This window comes from Mustela erminea, chromosome 6 (genome assembly GCF_009829155.1).
Source record: "Mustela erminea isolate mMusErm1 chromosome 6, mMusErm1.Pri, whole genome shotgun sequence".
Lineage (NCBI taxonomy): Eukaryota > Metazoa > Chordata > Mammalia > Carnivora > Mustelidae > Mustela > Mustela erminea.
In genome coordinates, this window is record NC_045619.1 from 131,566,714 (window position 1) to 131,593,105 (window position 26,392).

At 39.6% G+C, this 26,392-nt stretch overlaps 1 protein-coding gene across 4 annotated transcripts in view; it reads right to left on the reverse strand.

Annotated features, from left to right (window-relative positions):
• The window catches only part of MPP7 (membrane palmitoylated protein 7), a 283,907-nt gene that overhangs the window by 111,669 nt on the left and 145,846 nt on the right, over positions 1-26,392 (reverse strand). For all 4 annotated transcript variants that reach the window (XM_032349737.1, XM_032349736.1, XM_032349734.1 and 1 more), the window contains one exon: positions 529-606. In XM_032349737.1, coding sequence (XP_032205628.1) covers positions 529-606 — 78 coding nt within the window. The remainder of the gene's footprint in view (positions 1-528; positions 607-26,392) is intronic.

Here is a 26,392-nt window from a genome sequence, read left to right on the forward strand (position 1 = left end):
TTTATTTTTTGGTTATGAAGGTAATTTGGAAAGGTCTAATATCCATAAATCATTACTGTGCTTTATAATCCATTTTAAAAACAATCCTTTCTTTTTATGTATTTCAGAAGGCCTCGTTCCTATACTGGTATCTGTCATTTTTTAGCACTGTCAGCAATAGACCTATCTCATTTGTCTTTATTTCTCCAAAGCATTCCTCTTGCCTGTGACTTTCTCAGAACACTCCTAGCTGACAGCTTCTCTCTCTCTCTCTCCCTGGAGAGCTGCAGGCTAAAATTTCTAGTACGGAGTTACCGAGGGAGGACGAGAGGGTTAGTTATCTCCAGGCAAAATTTTTAGAGCAGGAGAGTGAATGAAAATCAGCCTAGTATCCACATAAGCTCTGTGATGACAGGCCTTCTGGAAACATTTGCAGTTTCTCCTGGTTTTCGCTCCTAGGATCGCACGCATCGGTCTGCGCCAGGATGAGCTCTGGCCGGGCCAGGCCTGGGGGAGCCGGTCCTGGGGAGCTCAGGAAGGCACACTTACGTCATCGGCCAAGACCGCTGCGCCGTGGAGGATGGGCACGGGGTTCTGCTTCTCGTAGTAGTGGAGTTTTTCGTGAATCTGGAAGAAACGCAAATAAATATAAGTTCACCTGCTAGCCAACAGCGAGATATTTGAAGATTTTTATCGCCGCGAATAAAAACTGATCCACTAAACCTACAAAGAAAAATTCTATGTTACTATAAACCGACAGAGGACAAATGTGCGTGTGTAATTCACGTACGAGCCAGTGTTTCTAATGCGATGTCAAATGGGGGGGCGAGGGGAAATCGTTATCAAAGTGAACCCACAGAAGACGTAAACCTTCGTTTTTCCCCTGAATAATTGTTAGTTTTATAAAACCTGTCATTTCTAAAACATAGCGTTTCAATACTTTAAGTTAAAAGTTGTAGTTTATATTCCTGCTAAACACATAAATTATGATTAAAGCCAAGTGATAAGCCGGCACCCCATCCTGACAGGTTGGTACGTGACCACCATCAAGAACATGGGAGCTGGTGCACTCTGGGAACGCCTTTCCTAGCACGCTGTTCTTTTTAGACTTTTTTTTCCCCCCTTAATTGTCAACCTTCCCCCACAAATTCAAACTTCTAAGAAACCAAGGGATTGCTCATAGAGACATTTCTCATAACTGTGTCGCTGAAATAATTTTCTGCACTGTAAAACAAGAGTAAAATTATGTTATCAAATAAAATGTGATCCTTCCTTTCCCATCATTTCCCTCAAAAACACAAAGGCAAGAATATATCATAATACATTATAAGACAAATGGAGTTCCTTAAAAAAAAAAAAAAACTAGTATTATCATTAAGAAATGCAAGATGCTTAAAAAAAAAAAAAAAGAAATGCAAGATGCTTTGACAAATGCGAAACGGTTGGCTCTTAAGTTTTATCCATTTCAACTCTTACATAGCTGCCCTTAAAATGTTATACTAGAAAACTTACTTGACCCTCTTATTTATAATTGAAAAAATTACCCCCACTATATATTAAAACAACTCAGAATTTCCAGTTTTTAACAGGTATCACATAATACACTCACAGGTATCAAGTAATGAACTCTTTAATTAAACTCAAAGCCTAACCAAACTCTCTTGTAAAAAGTCTGGAAGATAGATTTTATTTTGATTAGCCAGATACTATTGCTAAGAGAGGATTCTATTACCTCTTTGGCAACCTGGCCCTCAATGCAAAGTATCAGGGAAAGAATTTTGACACTTATGATATTACCAGAATTATCAGGGCCACATTTTTACTTAAAATCTTGGAACCTTCCAACATTAATCACCATAGGGTAATAAACCAATCTTTAAAGAATACAAGCTTTAAAAGGAGCAAGATTTGATGTGAGAAACTATTAAAAGTATAATTTAAAACAAAACTATCCAACTTAAGAGCTAAATTAATTTTGCTTGAGACATTATCAAAAATTAGATCACCCCAACAAATACTATCATAGAATACTGGCTTAGCCTCTCATACCACTCTTTTAGCTTTCTGATTTCAACATCCGCTTCCCTGCAACAGGAAGCATGGAGGCTCATACTTATTAGGTACCTACCAAGGGTCTGTGTTCCCTACATACTAGTGACCGGAAAGAGAAAAAAAAAATAGTGATCGGTACTAGCAGTAATATAGTCTTCAGTGAGTTTTGTATTTTAATCCCTTGCCTGCCTCTCAGACTTCCATCTCAGCTGCCTTCTTCACTGACCTCATTCACTGCTGGTGAGCAGGACAGAGAGGAGGCTTGGCGGGTACATGGTAAGTAATGCTGGCTGTTCCCAATGGCTACACGATTAGGGGTGGTTCCTCTCCACGCACCCCCTGCCCCTGTATTTTTTCTTTCCAGCATTTCTTAATTTCTCCAGATTAATTTATATTGAGGCCATACTGTAATTACAATTTAAAACTATATGCCCCAAATTAAGCATCTTCTGAGCATCTTTTAAAACAATGAGCCCCTCTTTCCACCTCATCTTCTTTAGATCTTCATCCAAGAGATCTGAGAGCATACCCCTACCCTGCCCACCTGGGGACTTTGTATTATATCAAGAGTTTTTAGGGAACATATGGGTGGCTCAGTTAAGCATCTGCCTTGGGCTCAGGTCATGATCTCAGGGTCCTTGGGTCGAGTCCAATATTGGACTCCCTACTCAGGGGGGAGTCAGCTTCTCCCTCTCACTCTCCCTGTGTACTTTCCTTCTCTCTCTCAAATAAATAGACCTTTAAAAAAAAAAAAGTTTGGGGGCACCTGGGTGGCTCAGTGGGTTAAAGCCTCTGCTTTGGTTCAGGTCACAAACTCAGGGTCCTGGGATTGAGCCCTGCATCGGGCTCTCTGCTCAGCACGGAGCCTGCTTCCTCCTCTCTCTCTGCCTATCTCTCTACCTACTTGTGATCTCTGTCTGTCAAATAAATAAATAAACTCTAAAATAAAATAAAATAAAAGTTTTAAATGTTCTAGAATTTCTAAATGCTAGTATCCCTAGGTTGATACATGTTTTACTTCAGGACTTAAGTTTAAATATTAAGTTGGTAGGAAAGTAAAAATTACTCTAAGTAATTTTGAGCTGTTGACAGTTTCCATAATCAGTGACTTTTACTGGCATTTATAATATCCAGGAAGAAAATTAAAAACAAAAATGATTTTTAAATTCTAACAGAACAGGTAACACATATAAACTTCACTCCAAGGTCGTCCAACAGAACTCTTTGTGATGTTGAAAACGTTCTGTACCTGTTTGTCCAACATGGTCAGACACTAGCCACGTGTGTCTACCAAGCACGTGAACTGTGGCTAACTTACTGAAGGAACTGTATTTTTAATTTTATTTTTTTATTACTTCAAATTTAAACACCCTCATGAAGCTTGTGGCTTTCATATTCAATAACATGCCAAAGCTCTATGTTAAATGTTCTGTAACTCGCCTTTACTCACCAGAAAACTTTATTCTGATATAGCCTGGCCAATTTCCCTGCGTGGTCACCTTTTCGAACCCATCGGACAAATACGCAACCAAAGACACAGCATCTAATTACTAAATATCATGTATTGCCAAACCTGCAAAATCTCATTTGACTAAACACTTCCCTTTGCAAACTCAACTGTGTAACAAAAGAATACTTCATTTTTCTCCCCGGAACAAAAAGAGAAGAGCAAAATGCAAGGAGTTGCCAAAAGAAAGGAGACAGAAGTAAAGAAGGCTGGAGAGACAGGAGACTCTGGTTAAATAAGTTTCATACGATAGCAAAATAGGCAATTATTCAGAAATAAGCTCCTAAAAAAATGGCATGCTAAAATATTTAGGATACACAGTAAGAAAAGAGAACATTTCAAAAGAGCCATTTACGCTCCACTAAATTATGTGTTCATAGGGGTTTGTTTTCTAGCATTACACTCATATCAGGAAATAAAAATTTTATACGCTACTGGCACTAAGGACTAGCTATCTAGTCAACCATAAAGTCAGAAAAGAAATAATAGGCTTCTCTCTTCCTCTTTTCATCTTTGTTTTCCATTCATGTGCTACTTCTAATAATAAGAAATGCCAAAAGTTGTTTTCATGTGTTTTTTTAAGTTTTGTTTTAAAGTCCAGTTAACTGAAAATATAGTATTAGTTTGAGGTGTACAGTACAGTGATCCGGCACTTCCATACATCACCCAGTGCTCGTCAAAGCAAACCCCCTCCCTAATGCCCTTTACCTATGTCACCCATTCCCCCTCCCCCCTCGGGTCACCATCAGATTGTTCTCTACAGTTAAGAGTCTGTTTCTTGGTTTGCCTCTTTCTCTTTTTTTCTTTCGTTCATTTGTTTTGTTTCTTAAATTCCACGTATGAGTAAGATCCTATGGTATTTGTCTTTCTCTGACTGACTTCTTTCACTTAGCATAATGCTCTCTAGCTCTGTCCACATCACTGCAAATGGCAAGATTTCATTCTATTTTTACGGCTGAGTAGTATGCCATGGTATATAAACACACCACCCCTTCCCATTCATTCTTTCCCATTCTAAAAATTTTGAAATGTTCTAATTATTAATGGTCCATTTTAAACACTTAAAAAATTTACAAAAAATAAAATGTGATAAACTGCAACCCACACCAAAATTAAATAGGTATTAGCCTTGTATATTTGCTTCAAATATCTTATAAAACAATTTATTAGTGGTAAGGCTAAAGACCCACCCTCTTTCCTCTCTGCCAAGAAAAAAAAAATAAGTTGGAACTGCCAAATAAAATTCCCATATGTGTTTTCATCTTTTTAAACATATACCTACTGATAAACGATATAAGCTATTTTTGAAAGTACATAAATGCACTGTTCCTCCAACACCTGGACTTTTCATTCAATACCACATTGAGAAATCTAGCTCGATACATGTAGATACGGTTCATTCATTTTAGCAGGTGAATAATATTCTGTCATACTAATTAACAGTATCTGACATATCTTTTTTTTTTTTAAACTGAGAAACAGGTGTTTGTTTCTGCTCTTTGCTGCCGAATATCCTTCCACACCACTCCTCCCTGCACTGTGATGGATACCTAACGGTGTTCGAAGGTTTCCTGAGCTCCCAGACCTTGCCAACACTTGGTGTTATCAGACATCTTGCTAACCAGATGGAAAGAAAATGGACGCCGTACAGTTTTCCTTTATATCTTCTCCAATCTCTGACTTACGTTTTCACAATGGTTCTAGAGACAGAGACAGTTGCTCCCAACCTCAGTTCTCCTTGTCCACAGTATCTGAACCACAGCTACAAAGCATCTGCCTAGTGAAGAGCTACATTTCCTCCCACTTCTACCCTCCTCCCCTCTCCCTGAGGCTCCGTTAACACAGGACAGGAGCTGTCAAACACGATGTGTAAGTTGTAAGTGCCACTTCCTGGTGGAGGCTTTTATGAAACTGGCATGCTTCCTCCATACTCTCCCCTCCACCAGCTGCATGCAGACCATGGCAAGGCCTTAAGAGAGCAAAGCCGCCAGATGGAAGGACCTGGGTCCCCAAAACACCTTATGGAGGAGAGCAGTGCATCAACCTGACATTCCCTCTAAACGATCACTGAGCAGGAAATCAACTTCTAATGTCCTTATGCTGTGACAATTTTGGGGGACTAATTGTCAATTGTCCATCCTACCTTACACAACACAGAAGCCCTGGGCAAAAAGAAGTTATTTTAACATGGCCAAATATATCCCGATTTTTCTATAAGACCGTGCATTTTGTTTCTTAAGAAAACATTCTGTATCCTAATAAAGAGATTCTGGTGTGACTTCTCTAAAATTTTATAGTTTCACTTGGTATACTGAAGTATTAACTCACACCTACAAGAGCTCTAACTTAATCTTTTTCCAGAAGGACAGCACCATTTGATCTTCTCCCACTGATATGTAATATTACTTATTTATCAAACTTCCACACACAAGTATCTATACCTGGGCTCTCTATTTTGTTCCTTGATTTATCTGAATCCAATATTGTTACTATATTTTTATCTACACTCTTGACATTTAGAGTAAGGAAGAACTTCTTAGCCCTTCATTTTTCCACAAGGCTTTTGGGATAAGCTCTTCAGCTATCTGTATTCCATGAATAACCAAGTTGGGACATCTTAACCACATTCTCTCTCTGCATTCTGCAAGTTTCCTGAAATCTATCTTCCAAATCATGTTGCTCTAGTAAACGGCACCTCTCTAAAGAGCTAGCCACAGAAGCTTTCTGAGTGTGTGTTTTTTTCAAATGACTATACATCTTACTTTTATAATTCAGTATGGCTCTTTTTACAAATCTGTTTCTTTCCTAGCACCCAGTGTTTTTTCAACTTAAAATTAACACCTTCTTTTAAGACTAGTATCATTTAAGCAACCTTATTTTACAGGCTCTAAGACTGTATTACACAGAGTGTTTGGCTTTTAATCTTGTCATCTGCAGAGCCTGAGGCTAGACTGTATTCTCAAATGTTCTGTATCCTAGAGCTGTGCATAAATCTTCAGTTGGGTGTTATATGAAGGAGTCCTAGGCTGACGGACTATCTTTTCAGAAATACTTTCCATTTGCTTCTGATGGATAAGTCTGCCATATCACCAGCCACTACACTAATTTCACAGTTTGGGATTCCTGGACCATGTGGATACAAACTCCAACTGTAGGAGAGATCTTGGGAAAATGGTGAAGAGGCTCCCGCACTCACCTCTCACAGACACATCAATGCTACAACTACATAAGATGCAACTCACCCTGAAAACCACCTAAAGACTGGCAAAACAGATCTTCCACAGCTCAACAGCTAAAGGGGAAGCCAGTCAGGAAGGGGAACAGACATGGTTGGGAAGCAAACCCCCAGCCCCATGACCCACCAGCAGGAGGGATATTACAAGTATAAAGATCCTCTCTTTGAGAAAAGAGGGAATCAGACCCATATCAAGCACCCCTGCAGTGGGGGACCTGCACTGACAACACTGGGAATATGAGCCTCCAAACCCCCCCTCCCCGTGACACTCGGTTTGAAAACTGGCACTGGCTAATTGTGGGAGCACTGAAAATCCGGACCTAACTCCAGGCGAGCCAGAGGGCTATGGGGAACCAAGACCCCACTTTTAAAGGCCCAGTGCACTATACTGCTTAGTCTGAGACCCAGCCCAGAGGCAGCAGTTTGAAAAGCACCTGGGTTATACATGAAGGAAATTTATTGACTAATTTTATGGCGTGTGCTGGAGGAGCAGGGACTTCAACGCGTTTTCTCCAAAACAGCGGTGCTGGCGGGAGCCATTTCTCTTGCCTTCTTCCAGCCAGCAGGCCAGACGCTTGAGTGAGCCAGTTCTGACAGTCTCCATCTACCTCGCCAGCACAGCGTGCTCTGCCATGGTGTTCCCTGTGAACCCACCCCACCCCACCCCAACCTGCCCACTCTAGTAAGTGCCCCTCTAAAGCAGGTCTGGATTTGACATACAAGGTGGGCAGCCTCAGTGAGTACCAGCAACCCTCTGAAGCAACTCCTGTCCCAGAGAAATGGGGTCAGCCTTGCGTACCCATGTGCCTAAAGCAACTGAGCCAGGACTCTCAGCCAGCTGTGCTGGAAGCTATCCCTGCCCACCAGCAGGACTACGGCAGCCACAGCCCAGTCCTTACAGGGGGCAGATGCTGCCCACATGGGGACACCCCACAAGCACCTGGTACTGGTGACCAAAGGGAGCTGTGCTTCAGGACCTACATGATGCCTTCTGCATAAGGCCATTACCTTCAAGACCAGGACACATAGCTACCTACCTACAAGGTAGGTCTCAGACAAAATGAGGAGACAAAGGAACATGCTCCAAACAAGAAAAAGATAAAAGTTGAGAAAGAGAACTAAAAGAAACAGAGAAAATGCATCTACCTAATAAATGGTTCAAAGTAATGGTCATTAAGATACTCACCAGACTCGAGAGGGAGGTAGATGAGCTCAGTGAGAAGTTCAACAAAAGACAGAGAATGTTAAAAGAGCTGAGAAATACAATAACTGAAATGAGAAATACATTACAGGGAAGCAAGAGCAGATGGGAAAATGCAGAAACACAGATCAGTGATCTGGAAGACAGGGAAATAGAAAGCTCCCAAGCTGAAGGGTAAAAGTGAAAAAAGAGTTTTGAAAAATGAAGACAGGTTAAGGGTCCTCTGTGATAAACTCAAGCATAATATTTACATTCTAGGGGTCATAGGAGGAGAAGACAGAAGGGACAGAGAACTTTTTTGAAGAAATAATAGCTGAAAACATCCTTAAGCTAGGGAAGGAAACAAACATCCAGGTCCACAAAGCGCAGAAGCCTCAAACAAGATAAACCAAGGGATGTTCAAAAACATCTAGTGATTAAAAGGCCAAAAATGAAAGATGAAAAGGTTCTTAAAAGCAGCAAGAGAAAAGCAAATAATTACATACAAGGCAAGTGCCATTAGGCCATCAGCTGATCTTCAGTAGAAATTCTCCAAGCCAGAAGAGAGTTACAGAATATATTTAAAGTGCTAAAAAGAAAAAAACCTACAACCAAGAATACCCTACCCAGTAAGCTTATCATTAAAAATTGAAGAGATAGTTTCCCAAACAAAAGTTGAAGGAGCTCGTCACCACTAAACAAGTCTTACAGGAAATATTAAAAGGACTTCTGAAAATGGAAATGAAATTATCATAACTAGGAAATTATGAAAGGAGAAAATTTCACTGGGGAAGGCAAATATACTAAAAGCAGAAAATCACTTATAAAGCTATTATGAAGGTTAAAAGACAACAGTAGTGAGATCAATAGTTATCTACAAATATTAGCTAACAGATAAATTAAAAATAAAAGACATAAAATAAATATATAAAAAATTAAAAAATTAAAAGTGATCTATGACATCAAATATACAAAAGACGGAGGGGGGAGCTAGAATGTGTTCAAACTTAAATGATCATCAACTTAACATAGACTGCTCCATACATAGCATGTTCTAGTTGAAACTCAAGGTATCCACAAATCAAAAACCTATTACAGATACACACAAAAAAATAAAGAGAATGGGATCCAAGCATAACAGTAGAGAAAGCCATCAGATCACACAGGTAGAGAGGGCAAGATAAGAAGGAGCAAAGAACTTAAAAAAAAAAAAGAAAGAAAAAAAGAAAAAAAAAGAAAAGAAAGAAAACCCAGAAAATAACAAAATGGCAATAAGTACATACCTATCAATGATTACTTGAGATATAAATGGTCTAAATGTCCCAATCAAAACACATATGGTGACTGGATTAAACACACACACACACCCATCTATGTGCTGCCTACAAAAGACTCATTTCAGACCTAAAGACACAGATAGACTGAAAGTGAAGGGAAAGAAAAAGATATTCTAAGCAAATGGAAGAAAAAAAGGCTGGGGTAGCAATACCTAGACAAAACAGACATTAAGACAAAGATGTAACAAGAGACAAAAGCACATGTAACAATAAAAGGATCAATCAAAAGGATATAACAATTTAAATATTTATGTACCTAAGACAGGAGCACATAAATATGTAAAGCAAATACTGAGACATAAAAGGAGAAACTGACAGTGATACCATTATACTAGAGGACTTTAATACCCCAATTATATCAATGGATAAATCACTCAGACAGAAAACCCATAAAGAAACAGTGGCTCTGAATGACACATTATACCACATGGATTTAACAGATATATACAGAACATTCCATCCAAAAGCAGTAAAATACACATTCTTTTCAGGAGCACATGGAACATTCTCCCAAACTGATCACATGTTAAGCCACGAAACAAGTCTCAAGAAGTTCAAGAAGACTGAAATCAAACCAAGTGTTTTTTCTGACCATAATGCTATGAAACTAGAAATCCACTACAAGAAAAAACTGGGGGGACAAACCCCACAAACATGTGGAGGCTAAACAACCAATAGGTCAACAAAGAAACTAAGGAGGAAATAAAAAAAAAATACCTGGAGACAAATGAAAATGAAATGCAGTGGATCAAAATCTTCGGCAAAAGTAGTTTGAAGAAGGAGTTTATAGACTACCTCAAGAAATAAGAAAAGGCTCAAATAAACAACCTAATCTTAACCTAAAAGGACTAGAAAAAGAAGAACAAACAAAGCCCAATGCCAGCAGAAGGAAGGAAATAATAAAGATCAGGGTGGAAATAAATGAAATAGAGTTAAAAGAACAAAGACAAGATTGATGAAACTAAACATGTTCTTTGGAAAAATTGATAAAACTTTGGTCAGACTCATCAAGGAAAAAAAGAGAAAGAAGTTGAATAAAATAAGATATGAAAGAGAACCTCCAACTGACACTACAGAAATAAAAAATTTTAAGAAACTATTATGAAAAATTATGCTCCAAGAAACTGGACAATCTTGAAAAAAAATGGATAAATTACTAGAAACATAGAACCTTCCAAGACTGAATTAGGAAGAAACAGAAGATCTGAAGAGACAAATTACTAGTAATGAAATTGAACCAGTAATAATAATAATAATAATAACAACAACAACAACAAACAAGTACCAAAATCCAAAACCAAACAACTTCAAAGGTGAATTCGACCAATTATTTAGTTTCAAGTTTTTATTTGAATTCTAGTTAGTTAACATATAGTGTAATAATGGTTTCAGGAGTAGGATTTAGTGATTCATCATTTACACACAATACCTGGTGCTCATCACAATTAGTATCCTCCTTAATACCCATTTCCGCCACCCACCTCCCTTCCAGAAACCCTGTTTGTTCTCTACAGTTGAGTCTCCTATGGTTTGCATCCCTTTTTTTTTCCTTCCCCTATGTTCATCTGTTTTGTTTCTTCAATTCCCTATATAAGTGAAATCATACAGTATTGTCTTTTTCTGACTTATTTCACTTAGCGTGATACACTCTAGTTCCATCCACATTGTTGCAAATGGCAAGATTTCATTCTTTCTGACAGCTGATATTCCACTCTATATATACATACATACCGCATCTTTACCATTCATCAGTCATTGGACATTTGGGCTCTTTCCATAATCTGACTACTGTTGATAATGCTGTATAAACATTGGGGTGCATGTGCCCCTTCAAATAAGTATGTTTGTATCCTTTGAGTAAATACCTAGTAGTGCAATTGCTAGGTCATAGGGTAAAATCTATTTTCAACTTTTTGAGGAACCTCCATACTAATTTCCAGAGTGGCTGCACCAGTTTGCAATTCCTACCTATAGTGCAATAGGGTTCCCCTTTCTCCGCATCCTCACCAACACCTGTTGTTTCCTGTGTTACTTTTAGCCATTCTGACAGGTGTGAGGTGGTGTCTCATCCTAATTTTGATTTGCATTTCCCTGATGGGTGATATTGAGCATCTTTTCATGTGTCTGTCAGACATGGAAAAATGTCTATTCCTGTCTTCTGCCCATTTCTTAACAGAGTTGTTTTTTGGGTGTTGAGTTTGGTAAGTTCTTTATAGATTTTGGATACTAACCCTCTATCAGATATGTCATTTGCAAATATCTTCTCCCATTCCATAGGTTGCCTTTTAGTTTTCTTGTTTCTTTCACAAACTTTTTATCTTAACAAAGTCTTAATAGTTCATTTTCGCTTTTGTTTCCCTGGCCCCCAAGGGTGTCTAGGAAGAAGTTGCTAGAGCCAGTGTCAAAGAGGTTGCTCCCTGTGTTCCCCTCTAGGATTCCTGACAGTTTCCGGTCTCATATTTAGGTCTTTCACCTATTTTGAATTTATTTTTGTGTATGGTGAAAGAAGGTGGTCTAGTTTCATTTTTTTTCTTTGCATATGGCTAGCTGTCCAGTTTTCCCAACACTGTTTGTTCAAGAGATTGTCTTTTTTCCATTGGGTATTCTTTCTTTGTCAAAGATTAGCTGACCATATAGTTGTGGGTTTTACTGATCACTTAATTAAGAGTTAATACATATCCTTCCCAAAATGTTCCCAAAAAGTGAAGAGGAAGGAATGCTTCCAAACTCATTCTACAAGGACATTATCTTAATAACAAAACCAGACAAAGACACTATAAGAAAGGAAAATTACATGCCAATATTCCTGAATATAGATCCAAAAATGTTCAACAAAATATCAGCAAACCAAATGCAACAATATATTAATGGGATCATTCATCATGATCAAGTGGGACTAATTCTAGGGATCAAAGGATGGCTCAATATCCTCAATTCAACATGACATATCACATTAAAAATGAAGGGCAAAAATCATATGATCTTCCCAAGAGATGTGAAAAAAGCATTTGACAAAACTCAACATGCATTAGTCATAAAAACTCTCAACAAAGTGGATACAGACAGAACTCAACTGAAAATAATACAGGCCATGTGTGACAAACCCACAGCTAACAATATACTCAACAGTAAAAAAATAAAAGCTGTTCCTCTAAGATCGAGAACAAGACATGGAGGCCCACACTCTTGTCACTTTTATGCAACATAGTGCTGGAAGTCCTAGCCACAGCAATCGGACAAGAAACAAAAATTAAAGGCACCCAAACTGGTAAGGAAGAAGTAAAACGGTCACTATTTGTGGAGGACATGATGCTATATATAGAAACCCCAATGGCTCCACCAAAAAACCTACAAAAAGACAAAACAACAAAACAACAACAACAAAACTATTAAAATGGGGCACCTGGCTGGCTCAGTAGGAGGAGGGAGTGATTCTGGACCTCAGGATCATGAGTTCAAACCCCACACTGTGAATACAGATTACTTAAATAAATAAACTTTAAAAAAAACTATTAGAATAAATGAATTCAGTAAAGTTACAGAGCATAAAACTATATATTCAGAAATCTGTTGTGTTTTTATACATTAATAACAAACTGTCAAAGAAATTAAGAAAACAATCCCATTTACAACAACAAAAACCTAGAAATAAATTAAACCAAGGAGGTGAAAGACCTATATTCTGAAAACTATAGGACACTGGTGAAAGAAAGATACAAGTAAACGAATGAAGATACAAGTAAATGGAAACATATTTTATGCTCATGGATTAAAAGAATTAATATTGTTAAAATGTTCATACTGCCCAAAGCAATCTACAGATTCAACGCAATCCCTATCAAAATAAAATACTATTTTTCATAGAACTAGAATAATCCTAAAGTTTTCATGGAACAATGAAAGATCCAGAATAGCCAAAGCCATCTTCAGAAAGAACTAAGCTGGAGGTATCACAATCCCAGATTTCATACTATACTACAAAGCTATAGGAATCAAAACAATATGGTACTAGCATAAAAAATGGACCCAAAGAGCAATGTAACAGCCCAGAAATAAACCCATGCATATAGGATCAACTAATCAATATCAAAGAAGGCAAAATATACAATGGGGAAAAGAGAATAATAAATTAATTACATTTTTAAATAAATAAATAAACAAACACATAATGTTGGGAAAACTGGACAGCCACATGCAGAAGAAAGAAACTGGACCACTTCCCTGCGCCATACACAAATGTTAACTCAAAGCAGATTAAAGACCTGAATTAACAAATGAAACCATAAAATTCCTAAAAGAAAATATAGGCAGAAAATTCTGGCACCGTTTTTCTGGGTATGCTCCTTAAGCATAGGAAACAAAAGCAAAAATAAACAAGACGAACTACATCAAACTAAAAATTTTCTACACAGCAAAAGAAACCATGAACTAAATGAAAAGGCAACTTCCTGCATGGGAGAAACGATTGGCAAAGGAAATGTGGCAGTAAGGGGTTAATATCCAAAATATTTAAAGAACTCATACAACTCAACACCACAAACCAATCTCATCTAAAAATGGGCAAGGAACCTATATAGGCTTTTTTTTTTTTTTTAAAGGATACATCCAGATGGCTAATGGACACATGAAAAGATGCTCCACGTCACTCATCACCAGGGAGATGCAAATCGAAGCCACAGTAAGATATCCCCTCACGCCTGTAAGGATGGCTATCCCCCAAAAGACAAGAAATAAGTGTAGCCAAGGACATGGAGAAAAGGGGACCCCTGTGCTCTGTTTAGTGGGAATGCACACTGGTGCAGCCACTATGGAAAACAGTGTAGAAGTTTCTTAAAAATGCTTAAATAGAACTACTATATGATCTAGTAATTCCACTTCTGGACTTTATCTGAGGAAAATGAAAACACTAATCTGGAAAAGACATAGGTACCCCTAATTTTATTATAGCATTATTTCCAACAGCCAAAATATGAAAAATATGGTTCCATCAACTGATGCATGGATAAAGAAAATACAGTGTGTACGCACACACACACACAGAGTAATATTATTCAGCCATTAAAATAAGTTAAAATCTTGCCATTTGTGACAACATCGACAGACCTAGAGGGTACTATGCTAAGTGAAGTCAGTCAGTCTGGGAAAAATAAATACCAGAGATTTCACTTTTATCTGGAATCTACAAAACAAAACAAGCAGACAGAAACAGACTAAAAAACACAAAGAAATTGTTTTGTGGGGGGTGGGGGTTTTTAGAAAAAAAGGTGAAGGGCATTTGAGGTAAAAACTTCCAGGTATGAAATAAATAAGTTTGGGGGTGGAAAGTACACGATACAGAATACAGTCAGTAACACTGTAGTAACACTGTACGGACAGACGGTAACTATGCCCACTGTGGTGAGTGCTGTGTAATGTACGTAATAGTCAAATCACTAGAATGTACACCTGAAACGATCACACGCATCTCAACTACATTTCACTTAAGAATAAAAAATCGTTTCAAAAAGGCCCGCATACACCATGCCATGGACCAACCAGTTTGTGGTTACAAATTCTGAAACTAGACTTTTCAAGAAAGCTTCTACCTAATCCTAAGAAAAGATAACCCAAATTCCTGCATCTCTCTAGAGAGGTAGTGGGTATTTTTCTCAACTTCCCATTCATGAACAGAGTAACCCTAGAAAAGGAGCCATTTTCTGTATGTGTCTCGGTAGTAAACCCCCCCCCCCTTACCTCGCCTAAATGTCAGGAGAGCATCCCCTCTCCAACTCCCCTCCAATCTCTGGGCAACTGCTCCAACACAGCAGCAGCATAAAGTTAAGCAGTTCCCAGAATGTACTTTTCTACCGTTCTCCATCAAGTGGCTTTCCCTTACTCTCTTAGAGATTAGTTATGCATTTAAAAGAATGTTTGCATCTCAGTATTTACTGTAGGAAGTAGAAGGCTGGGTTGATTTTTTTTTAAGATTTTATTTATTTATTTGACAGACAGAGATCAGAAGTAGGCAGAGAGGCAGGCACAGAAGCAGGCTCCCCGCTGAGCAGAGAGCCCGATGGGGGCTCGATCCCAGGACTCTGAGATCATGACCCGAGCCAAAGGCAGAGGCTTTAACCCACTGAGCCACCCAGGAGCCCCCTGGGTTAATTATTTAAATGTAAACTAATTCTGGCTCCTGCACACTATTATGATAAAGGGGGGGGATCACTTTTTACTTGCAGGAGGAGATTCTGGGTACCTTTACATTTGAGCCTCCATGAATTAGGTGCATTTGGCTTGGGAGATCCATTTTGGCCTGTGTTTCTACCTGATCAGGATATGTCTTTTTAAAGTTGAAAATAATGGTTCCTCTAGTTTGGAATAACTCTTCCAGGGGTAGAGCAGAGATCCTTGTAACGCTTTGGTCTCTAGACCCTCTTCTGAATGATGTAGAATATAGAAGCGTACTTGCACTCAAAAGCACAGTTAAAAAACAGAACTTTGAGGTTCTAACTTTGCTCAAAGGACACAGCCCGGGGGGGGGGGGGGCGGTAATAGGAATCTGGTACTCTGTTTGCAATTTAGGCCACAGTGTTTGCAGCATCTCCACAGAGATCAATTAAGGGACATGGCTATATAGTATTTATAAGCGCCAGTAAAAGTAGAAGTAAAGCACTTTTTAGGCTTAAGTTAAATGATCAAAACCAACAAACCATCAACCTTTTGATTTTTGGTTGCATATGCAGGGATTCCACTTGAAATCCTGTCCAAGAACCTTTCCCACAGATCATACTACTTTAATTCCTCGAATGATATTCTGAAAGTAGCCAGGACACTAACTGTGTCTTTGTAACATATTTTTGTAATTTCAGAAAAACTGAACCGGAATATTCCAACCCAGAAGCACCTAAACTGTCCTATTTTGAAATAACCTAGTATATGTACATATATCTTTCACTCCCCTCATTGTACGAGGATCAGATTTGTCTTGAAAAAAATAAATAAGTACATAAATAAATAAGACAACACAGCCTGAATTCAATAACTACTGAAGAACTGGTGAAGTTTTGTCGGGGCAATGGTGGACATAAACCACAAATGGCAAGGAGGCTGCTTCGATGTCACCTAACTTGGACAAGTTTCAACATACAAGTAGCAATCAACTGTCTGTTAAAATTACATTTACAAAATTTACCTTTTAAGAAAAGCATCTATGCTCAAGTAGAGAATACACATTTCTGAGGGACACTGAACAAAATGAAATCCTCCCCTCCTTGATGCTAGAGTTTAAAGGAAAGTCTTTTTGTAACAAAAGAGGAAGGAACAGTCTTTTAAAAAAAGTGGCAAGTTGCGTATCTTGGGTTGATGCCTAGGAGTCATGGATGGCTCTCGGCAGATCACGCCTTCCTGCCAACTTCACAGAAATTGTTTGCGGAGATTTTTTTCTAGGAAAGTAATCCAAAACATTCACCAAGAACAGTCAAAAGGGTCTGTGATGCACAGAAAGATTAAAACTATTATTTTAGGTTTCCATATACAGATGGGTGATTCATGGCAAGAACAAGGAAAAGTCGGGGGATGAAACCCAAGGCTGAGTTTGGGCTTCCCTCGGTTTTCCCTGCAGAGATGGGAGGAGTGGTGTGGGGTAGGAGTCTAGAAAGAGGAAACCAGTTAAGCGGATGCTGCTCTAATGGTAAGAAATTCCAAAGGACTTTTCACTGCTCAGTGCAGGTTACTTGCGACATTCCTCAGGCTTTCCTTCCCACTGCTCCTCTCCTGGCTGTCCCACTGTCACCCCAAAGCAAACAGGTCTATTATGTTTAAGGGATTTGACTGCTACCCACGTGGTAAAGGACAAGGACAAAGAAAAATAAGCATGAATCATTCATAACATTCTCACAGCTTCTCAAAATGAAGCATCAGTATAACTTATGAAGAGACTTTAACTCAAATATATCTGAGTTTAAATCCCAGTTCTGCCCTTAGACAGATTTGCCTTTAAAAAAGAAAACCTATATTCTTCACTTAACTTCTGCAATGGACTAAATGTTTATATTCCCCCCCAAAATTCTTACGGTGAAACATTCCTCCAATGTGATGGTATAAGAATGTGGGTGATTAGGTCTGATTAGGTCCTGAGAGCAGAGCTCTCGTGAATGGGATTAGTGATTAGGTGATTAGGTCATGAGAGCAGAGCTCTCGTGAATGGGATTAGTGCCCTTATAAAAGAGACCCCAAGGGGCTCCCTCCTCTCTTCCACCATGTAAAGACAAGCAAAAAGCAGTGAACCAGGAAGCAGGCTGTCACCAGACACCAAATCTGGGGGCACCTTGATCGTGGACTTCCCAGCCTCCAGCACTGTGGGAAATGCACTTCTACTGCTTAACAGCTTTTTGTTACACCAAACCAAAAGGACTAAGAATATTTCATAAACTTCAGTTTCCTCATATTTAGAATGGGATAATAATAGTACCTACCAATGACATTATTGTGAGAACTCCATAAAGCCACACTATAAGAGATCCACGCTCTCTAGAGAATACTCAGTGAGGGGCAGTATGTGTCTTGGCTCTCCCTAAGCCCCTCTATTGATATTCCTAGGAAAAGGAGATATTAGTCCCCCCTTAACTATATCACATTGCACATACAGGACACATTGATGCTTAGAGAGAAAATTTAAAAAAAAGAATTGGTACATTTATGCTCAAGTAGAGAATACACATTTCTGAGAGACACTGAGCAAAATGAAATCCTCCCCTCCTTAATACTTTTTCAAAGTAAAAGAAACACCTGAAAAGGACCTGAATGAAGGCAGAAAGTGGCTGAAAGGTCAAGAAAGACTGGATGGACACAGAAAAGGCAGAAACTGATTCTGACAACAGCAACGGGCAAATGCTGAGGAGAGTGCGAGATCAAGCTAAGAACATCACAATGAAATTTCAAGGCAGAGTGTGGTTTGTGATGAAAATTCTAGGTCTATGCATTTATTAATATGTGCAAAAAGGACCTGTCTTAAAGCAACCAAACACTCTGGCTGCCCTCTTCCCAAAGGAGACAGTTCTCTCTTTAGAAGGAAGAATGAAATCCTCACACAAGAAAAAGTGTGTTACAGCTAGACGGAAGGATTCTTAGGAAAAAAGAAAACCACCAGAATTACTTCAAATGTTGTCAGGTCTCATCTCCGTACAGGAATCTAAGGACCATTTGTCCACAACCTTAACCTCTGTTAAAGTTCATGAGGAGACACATAATTTTGAGATGATAGGATCCGGTGAGGGAATGAAGAGTGCACTTCAATGTGACCACATGGAAAACAGGTGTTGGCCAGGAACCAGATTTCACGCATGGAGGAAACACCAAGCAATCACAAATGGTTGTCAATTTTTTATTCAAGTCCTCCAATGGCTTGCCATTGCACCCAAGACTAAGGACAGGCTTGCGAATGCACACTGAAATTCAAGACAGCTCTAGGATTCCTCACGACCTAGCCCCTACAGGGTTCCAAGTTCCAACCACAGGCCTAATGTTAATTCCTCAAGCCTACAGGGCCTCTCCAACATGAAGGCATTCTGTTTGCAATGTGTCTGCAATATGCCTCAGTTTGGGGGGCGCATACATTCATCTTTGGGTCTCAACTCAAATGGCATTTATACAAAGAAGTATTCCCTAACAGCCCTATCCAATCAAAATTAGCAGTCCCCCACTGTTCATTTGGATGTCTTCCTATTCTTTTGTCACTCTTATCAGACGCCGTATTTGTAGATTTATCATCTTTATCTGCTTTTAACCATCCCCACTAGAGAATGAATTTCACAGACTAGGGACAATGTCCCTAGAGTTAATAATACACCCCTTACTCATAGCCCAACACCTCACATAAAATAGAAGCCCTAATTACTGATTAGTGGATATATGAATCTTGTAATTCTAGCCAGCCAGTTGCATTCTGGAATCACAGCTTAAGAGGACAGCGAGTGTAACTGTTTCTTTCTTCCTGTCCTCAAACTGATGATGGCTATGCCCGAACTGAAAATAGTGTTAAGTCCCACATTCTAAAGAAAACTTCCAACAATTGGAAATATACCTGTTTTGAGCTTAAGAGATGAGGAAGATGTAACCATCAACCACCCTATCATCCCATCCACCACTTCCCTGGGTGTATGTACATAGTATATGCGTGTGTGTGCGTATGAAAAGGAGAAAAGGTTGTCTTATCAAGATAGAAAAAGAGAAACAGAAAGTAGTGTCTATAGCTTAGTGAAGAATAGAATAAATGAGGGCAAGTCTCTAGAAGAATCCTTCCTAGAGAAGGGGAGTGCAGATTAGACAACTGAAAAGACACTCTCCAGCTCCGGCAGCAGACTAGCAATATACCCCCATGTCTATCTCATCAGAGGGAGAGAAGGAAATGAGCAGAATAACAGAATAGAGAAAGGGGGAAGCAGAGGACAGACTCTTGCTTGGCTGGCCAACAGATAACGGTTGAGTGTCCTAGGGGTGCAGTGGACCCCGCTAAAGGTAGTTGGGCTTAGGCTGCCTTGATTATAATCCAGCCAAGAGCCAGCCCCCAACAGCACTGTCAAAGGCGTCAGGCGGCACCCACTGTGCACCAGGAGAGATGCAACATGTGTCTTGGCTCTCCCTAAGAGCCAGTAAGAGTAAGGGTGTAAGGGTGCCAGTAAGTGCTGACCTGAGAAGGAACAATGTGGAGAATTAGGTCTCTTTCCCTTTTTGTTTCTTCCAGCCCCATCACCCTGCAAGAGCTGTAACTCCAAGAACACCTGCCCATCTTCCAAGGTGTGTGGAGTGCTGGGGGGCTGGAGGAGGACCAGGGGATGAAAGAACGCACTATGTCCTATGACCGCCAACTCCACTATCCCTCGCTAGTGCTCAGGAAGGTAAAAGATGAGATTTAAATTAGACATGAGGAGTCTTGAATTAGAAGTTCTCAGGATCCCTTCATTCCCTTAAAATTCACTGAGAATCTCAAGGAGTTCTTCATGTGGGTTACACTTACTGATATGCGTAGCACTGAAATTAAAACTAAGAATTTTTTCTTCAAAATTTGTCAATTCATTTAAAATATTAAGGGGCACCTGGGTGGCTCAGTAGGTTAAGCATCTGACTCTTGATTTCAGCTCAGGTCAAGATCTCAGGGTCTTGTGATCGAGCCCCATGTGGGGCTCCCCGCTCAGTGGGAAGTGGGCTTCAGGGTTCTCTCTTTCCCTCTGCCCCTCCCCCTGCTTGCTCTCACTCTCTCCCTAATCAATCAATCAATCAAATGTTGTGTTAAAATAACATGACCTACACAAAATTCATTGTGCAGAATAAGAATTTTAGAAAGAAGAGTTATATTGTTTTACAAATCTGTAAATATCTTTAGAAAACAGCTGAATTTTCCTTGGCTCTTTCCTTGGCAGTTGATCTGTTGGGGTATGTTGCTTTGGGTAATTGAAGAGAGTAAATGAAGAGAATCAGGCCTCACACAGACTTGTAGTTGGGAGAGGGAGTCGTATTTTAATAGTCTTTTTAGCTTACTGTATTTGCTGCCACTACATCAAAACTCTACAGGAAGTAGTGCTTTTTGAGAGCCAAGTTGCAATGCGCCTTATCTGTGAGCCCTCCCTCCTCTGTTAAGAGCACCATCACGGTCTCTTTTGCACTGTACATGGCGCTCTCACCATTTTGCAAAATCATGCATTGGTCATTGGAAAATAGTTCTTAAATCAGTTTACACAGTGTGATACAGTAACAAAAAAGTCCCACTTGTTAATATCACCAGCGATCTCATCCAAACAAGACTTTCAGTACCGGGAAGCTGGCAATCTCAAAGTGGCAGATACAGGTTTCCCAAAATTCTCACAACTGCTTCAAACCTTGAATTTCATCATTGGCAACAATAAGGTTGGCAGCTGTCTTTGAAGAGACCCCACTCATTTTGCTCACATTTGAGGAAATGTCTTCCCACCCAGATAAACATAGGTTCTAGGTCAGTTATTCTAAGTCAAAAAGTCACCTATGAAGAAAGGTATCTTGTTTCCTTCCTCAATCATGCAATCCAGTAACTGCTTTGTCCTCAGGGCAGAACTGTGATGCGCAGCAAAGCAATTTCCGAATATGTCGCATTTCTTCTATGATCCAAAAAAAGGGTTTGAGAGTAAAAAGACAGGGTGCTCAGCACTTAGAGGTTTAATGCTTTATTGTTTTTACTGCTTCATTAAGCATATTCTTAATTAACACTGGTATCTGTTTGTTCATTACTGGAGCGCCTGCTGGCGAACAGGATGACCCAGTAACCCAGTACCACTCTGGGGCCAGCACCTGGTGTGTGAGTGCGCGAGCACTTCTCTCTACCCACCGTGGCTTTTCTCTAACAGTGCACACGTCAAACCACTGGGGGGAAAAAAAGCAAATATCATAATATTGCTAGGAAAGTAGCTGTGGTCTTGCAGACACATGAAATTGTCTGCGGGACCTCAGGGGTCCACAGACATACTTTGAGAACCACCACTCTATCCAGACTCTGAGTGCATGTAGCAAATGAAAGGAAATCCAACATTTCATTGTGGCTGCAGCCCTCACAGTGAAATCGTGACTCTCGCATGAGAACAGTCACACTTCTTACCTTCTGGACACTTCCCTTAGTCTAGCATTTTACCTGAAACCACAAGTCTAGCTTTGTGTTACTGTTCCTCTCCAAACCAGGTGATGCCTTGCTATAAAAGGTGATGACGAGGGGCGCCTGGGTGAGTCTGCCTTTGGCTCTGGTCGTGATCCCCAGGTCCTGGGATCGAGCCCCGCTTCGGGCTCCCTGCTTGGCTTCACTTCTCCTCCCTGTACTCTGTCCCGCTATCTCTGTCTCTGTCTCTCTCTCTCTCAAATAAATAAATAAAATCTTAAAAAAAGAAAAAGGTAAGAAAAAGACTAGTACACTTCTAAAGAATTAACTTCAATAGAGACACACAATAGGTTTTTAGCATTTCAGGAAACAAAACTTTGCCCAGTTCCTTCATGTTTCACTGGTCCTATTTTTTTTCAAAGTTCTGCCTTCCGTGCCTTTCACGTGGCTTGACGGCGACAACTGTTAGTACATTTAAAACCTAAAGCAATTTATAACAGTGTCTCAGACCAAGTGCCTTTGGCATCAGCCCAGGACTGCCGGAACCATCTCGTATCTATTGCACCATTTCAAAACTGTTCTTGCCTTCACACATTTATACAAGTTTTTCAATTTTAGAGTTTTTACTTTTACATATTTTTATGCTTTAAAAATGCTATTCCACTTTTTTGCTTTGTATAATAACATGAAGAGTTATTTGCTTCTACTCCTACTATTACAGCTGGGACATTTTAATGCACTTTAATTGTATCTGCAATTGTTGCAAATCTAACTGCCATTGAAGCATATCTCAAAAATGGCATTCTTGACTTCCCTAAGTTTTATATAAAACACAGCTAACCTTTCCCCTCCTATTTCTGGCAGAGTTACTGAAAATGTTTGTCTTTCTATGAAAAACGTTTTTCACGGTGAATTCCTTTTTTTAATAGAAAAACAGTGCTTCTGTTATATAGGAGGTTCTACAGACATGAGTAATCAGACAATAATAAATAATCTCCTCGTCAGTAAGAAACAAAAAGTTATAATGACTTTGCTTATAAGAAGAGGGTCCCTAGGTGGGCAGAGGAAACGGACCAAAATCAACTATTTTAATCTTGTTCCAAAACAAAATTTCCTAACACCTCAAAGTTAAACATCCTAAGCTTCTCAAGTATAAGCTAAAATATTTGCAATTTATCTCTAATTTTTTAAAAAAAGAAAGAAACCTCAATTTTCTAAGATTATTACCCCAACTTTTCACTCTAGTATGTCTTTAGAATCATAGGAGTATATGTTAAAACTGAACAAAGATTTGAAGAGTCAAGGAATAGAAATGACAGCTACAGTGAACTGAAGTGAATGAAATCACCCCAGGAGAATGTACTGTGCACAGCTGGAGAAGAGAAGTGGCCGAGGATAAGGCCAGGGGACCTCCAACATTAAAGGATGGCTCAGTCAGAAGAGCATGAGACTCCTCATCTTGGGGTTGTGAGTTCAAGCCCCATGCTGGGTGTAGAGATTGCTAAAAAAAATAAAATAAAATATGGGCACCTGAGTGGCTCAGTGAGTTAAGCCTCTGCCTTTGGCTTAGGTCATGACCTCAGGATCCTAGGATCGAGCCCCGCATTGGGTTCTCTGAGCTTGCCCCCCCCCCACCCGCTTGCCTACTGTGATCTCTGTCAAATAAATAAATAAAATCTCTAAAAAAATTAAATAAAACAAAGCAAAATAAGTAACTTTTTTTAAAAAGGACAGGTAGAGAGGTGCCTACAAGAGAGAAGGTCGAGAGGGGTTGGGGAAACCTGGAAAACTGGTGTCTTGGACTCCAAGGAAGAGTATTTTAAGGATATCTATCAAGAGACAAACTGAAGGAATTCCAGAATCGAACTAGGACCTCTTCACATGGTTTGATAACTACCCACCCTCAGACTTTACTTTGTGGGACTGCTTGGTAATTTAAGGGGGTGTGGCAAGTAGAGGCTCCTAACAGGGGAGGACAGAGAAGGCACGCGGTCACTGGGCAATGACAGGCTTCCATTACAAAACCTCAGGGAGGGCAGAGTAGGGGAGAGCACAACCCAAAACCCTGGGCATACCTTCAACTTCCCACTAGGATCTCTGGCTCCAAATGAACTTGGGTCATAGTCCCCAGCTGCAGAGAAGGGGTGGGTGTGAGAGCTGAGGGACACCCCCCCCCCCGCCCCGCCACCCAAAGACACCCGCATCCAAATCCCAGAACCCGGGCCCTGTTGCCCCTTGCATGGTACAGGGTCTCTGCAGTGTGATTAAGCTAAGGATACTGAGATATGGGAACACTGTCCTGGATTATTCAGGTGGTCCCAATGTTATCACAGGGGTCCACGTAACAGAGATGCAGGGAAATTAGAGGACTGCTATGGGGGAATACAAGCACACAGAGAAAAGCAAAACAAAACAAAACAAAAGAAAAAAAAACAATTTGGTGTGAGCCACCAACCAAGGACAGCCTCTGGAAGGACAGAAGAAACAATGGATTCTCCTCTAGAGAGTCTAGAACGAACAGCCCTGTGGACACCTAAATGTTAGCTCAGGGAGACTTCTCTGCACCAGACTGTGAAAGAACGAATTTGTGGGGTTTTTTCTTTAAAAAAAAAAAAAAAAGATTTATTTATTTTAGAGAGAGAGAACGAGCGACGGGGAAAGAGGGCACGCATGTCCAAGTGGGGGTTAGAGAGAGAAAATGTCAAACAGACTCCCCACTGAGCATGGAGCCCAACATGGGGCTCGAACCCACAACCCTGAGAGATCATGACCCGAGTCAAAACCAAGAGCTGGAGACTTAACTGACTGAGCCACCCAAGTGCCCCTAAATTTGTGTTCTTTTAGGCCAACAGGATTGTTGTAACTTGTATAACAGCAGTAGGAAGGTAACACAGAACACAGACTTAAGAAATTCATGAACTGTTTTAGTGTGGCAGATGGCAGCATTTACCCCTAATATTTACTCACCAAAGGAAACAAAGCATCCCAGGTTTTAGAAAAATCTCCCTGCCCACCAAGCACCTTAACCACTCATCCTAGGAAGCCACCACCTGCCATCCCATGGACACTTGTCAAACTAGACCCCATATTTATAAATGAAGGTTCTACCCAATAAATGAGGAAAAATCAAAGAAGGGTAAGGAAATAAAAGAATCTGGGGAAGGAAAAAAAAGAAAGAAAAAGATTTGGAAGAAATGATCCCCAATGGATTACATTAAAAATGAGTCCTACTCTACATTAAATGGACTGATGACTTTGGCCTCAAAACTTTTAAGGGCGGCCATTATCAGTTCATCACACCAAATACAAAGGAACACGGGCATGACGTTCTCCAAAAATAATTCTGACGAGTACAGACTCCAGTCAGACTGATCAAAATGAAAGCATACCTCAGAATTTAGTTTCCCACAAGGTCCCAAAGGTGTTTATCTTCCAGGTAAACCAACAAAATCGTTTCATTAAAAATCTGACTTTAGACCATTTAGGTGAATATCTCAGTAACACCAGGTTCTCCTTCAGTTTCGCTGGTTTTGGGGCTTCACGACTGAACTTTAAGTAGTTTCCTGCAACTTGCTTTTTATCCCCCCCCCCCCAACATTATGTTTTAAAGATTACCCATTTTGTTCCATGTCCCACACAGTTTTTTTCTCTGCAACATAAATACTTCATTGTGCAAAAGAAAAGCACAAATCATAGGACAATTTTCCCGTAATAGGTATCTGCATTAGTTCCAGTTTTTCTATTAAGAACTCTGCTGCTATAAACATTCTTGTAAACATTCCCTAGTACACATATGCAAGGGGCTCCCTAAGGTATATTCCTATGAGAAAAAAATTGGATCATGGAGTCTGATTATTTTTAACTTGGTTAGTTCATATCAAATTGTTTTCCAGGATGGTGGTATCTATTCACACCCCCACCAGCAAAATGTAGAACGATCCACACGTGCATCCATACGTGATACTAACAGATTTCTTAATTTTTGCCCATCTCTCCAAGTCTACTTTTGTGTAACATTTTAAAAGCCCATTTCACTTTACTTTGGTTTTTACCCCTAGTGGATCAGAAAGAATACCTAGCTCAGAGGGGTATTAATTCACATCTCATGCTTATTGGATTATATTGGATTTTATTGTACCAGCTCTACAAGTTTGCTGTTTTTACCCATTTTCTGTTGATTTTTTTTTTTTTTACTTTTGTAGATACTCTTTATATTTTCAGGAAATTAAATCTTTGTCAGTTATAAGGATTATGATTATCTTCTTTTAGTTTATTACTCATCTTTTCACTTATTCATGGGATACTTGGATGAACTCAAGTCCTTCGTTCTGATATAATCAAATTTTTAATTTGAACAGAACAGTCTCCCATCGCCTCTTCAAAAAATTTTGAAGGTTTGCTTTGCATACTGAGATTTATCACCCACTGAAAACGGATTTTCACTAGGAAGTGACGTTCCTAAGTCGAAATCACAGTTTCTGTAAGTTTCTGTAGAAATCCAGATCCT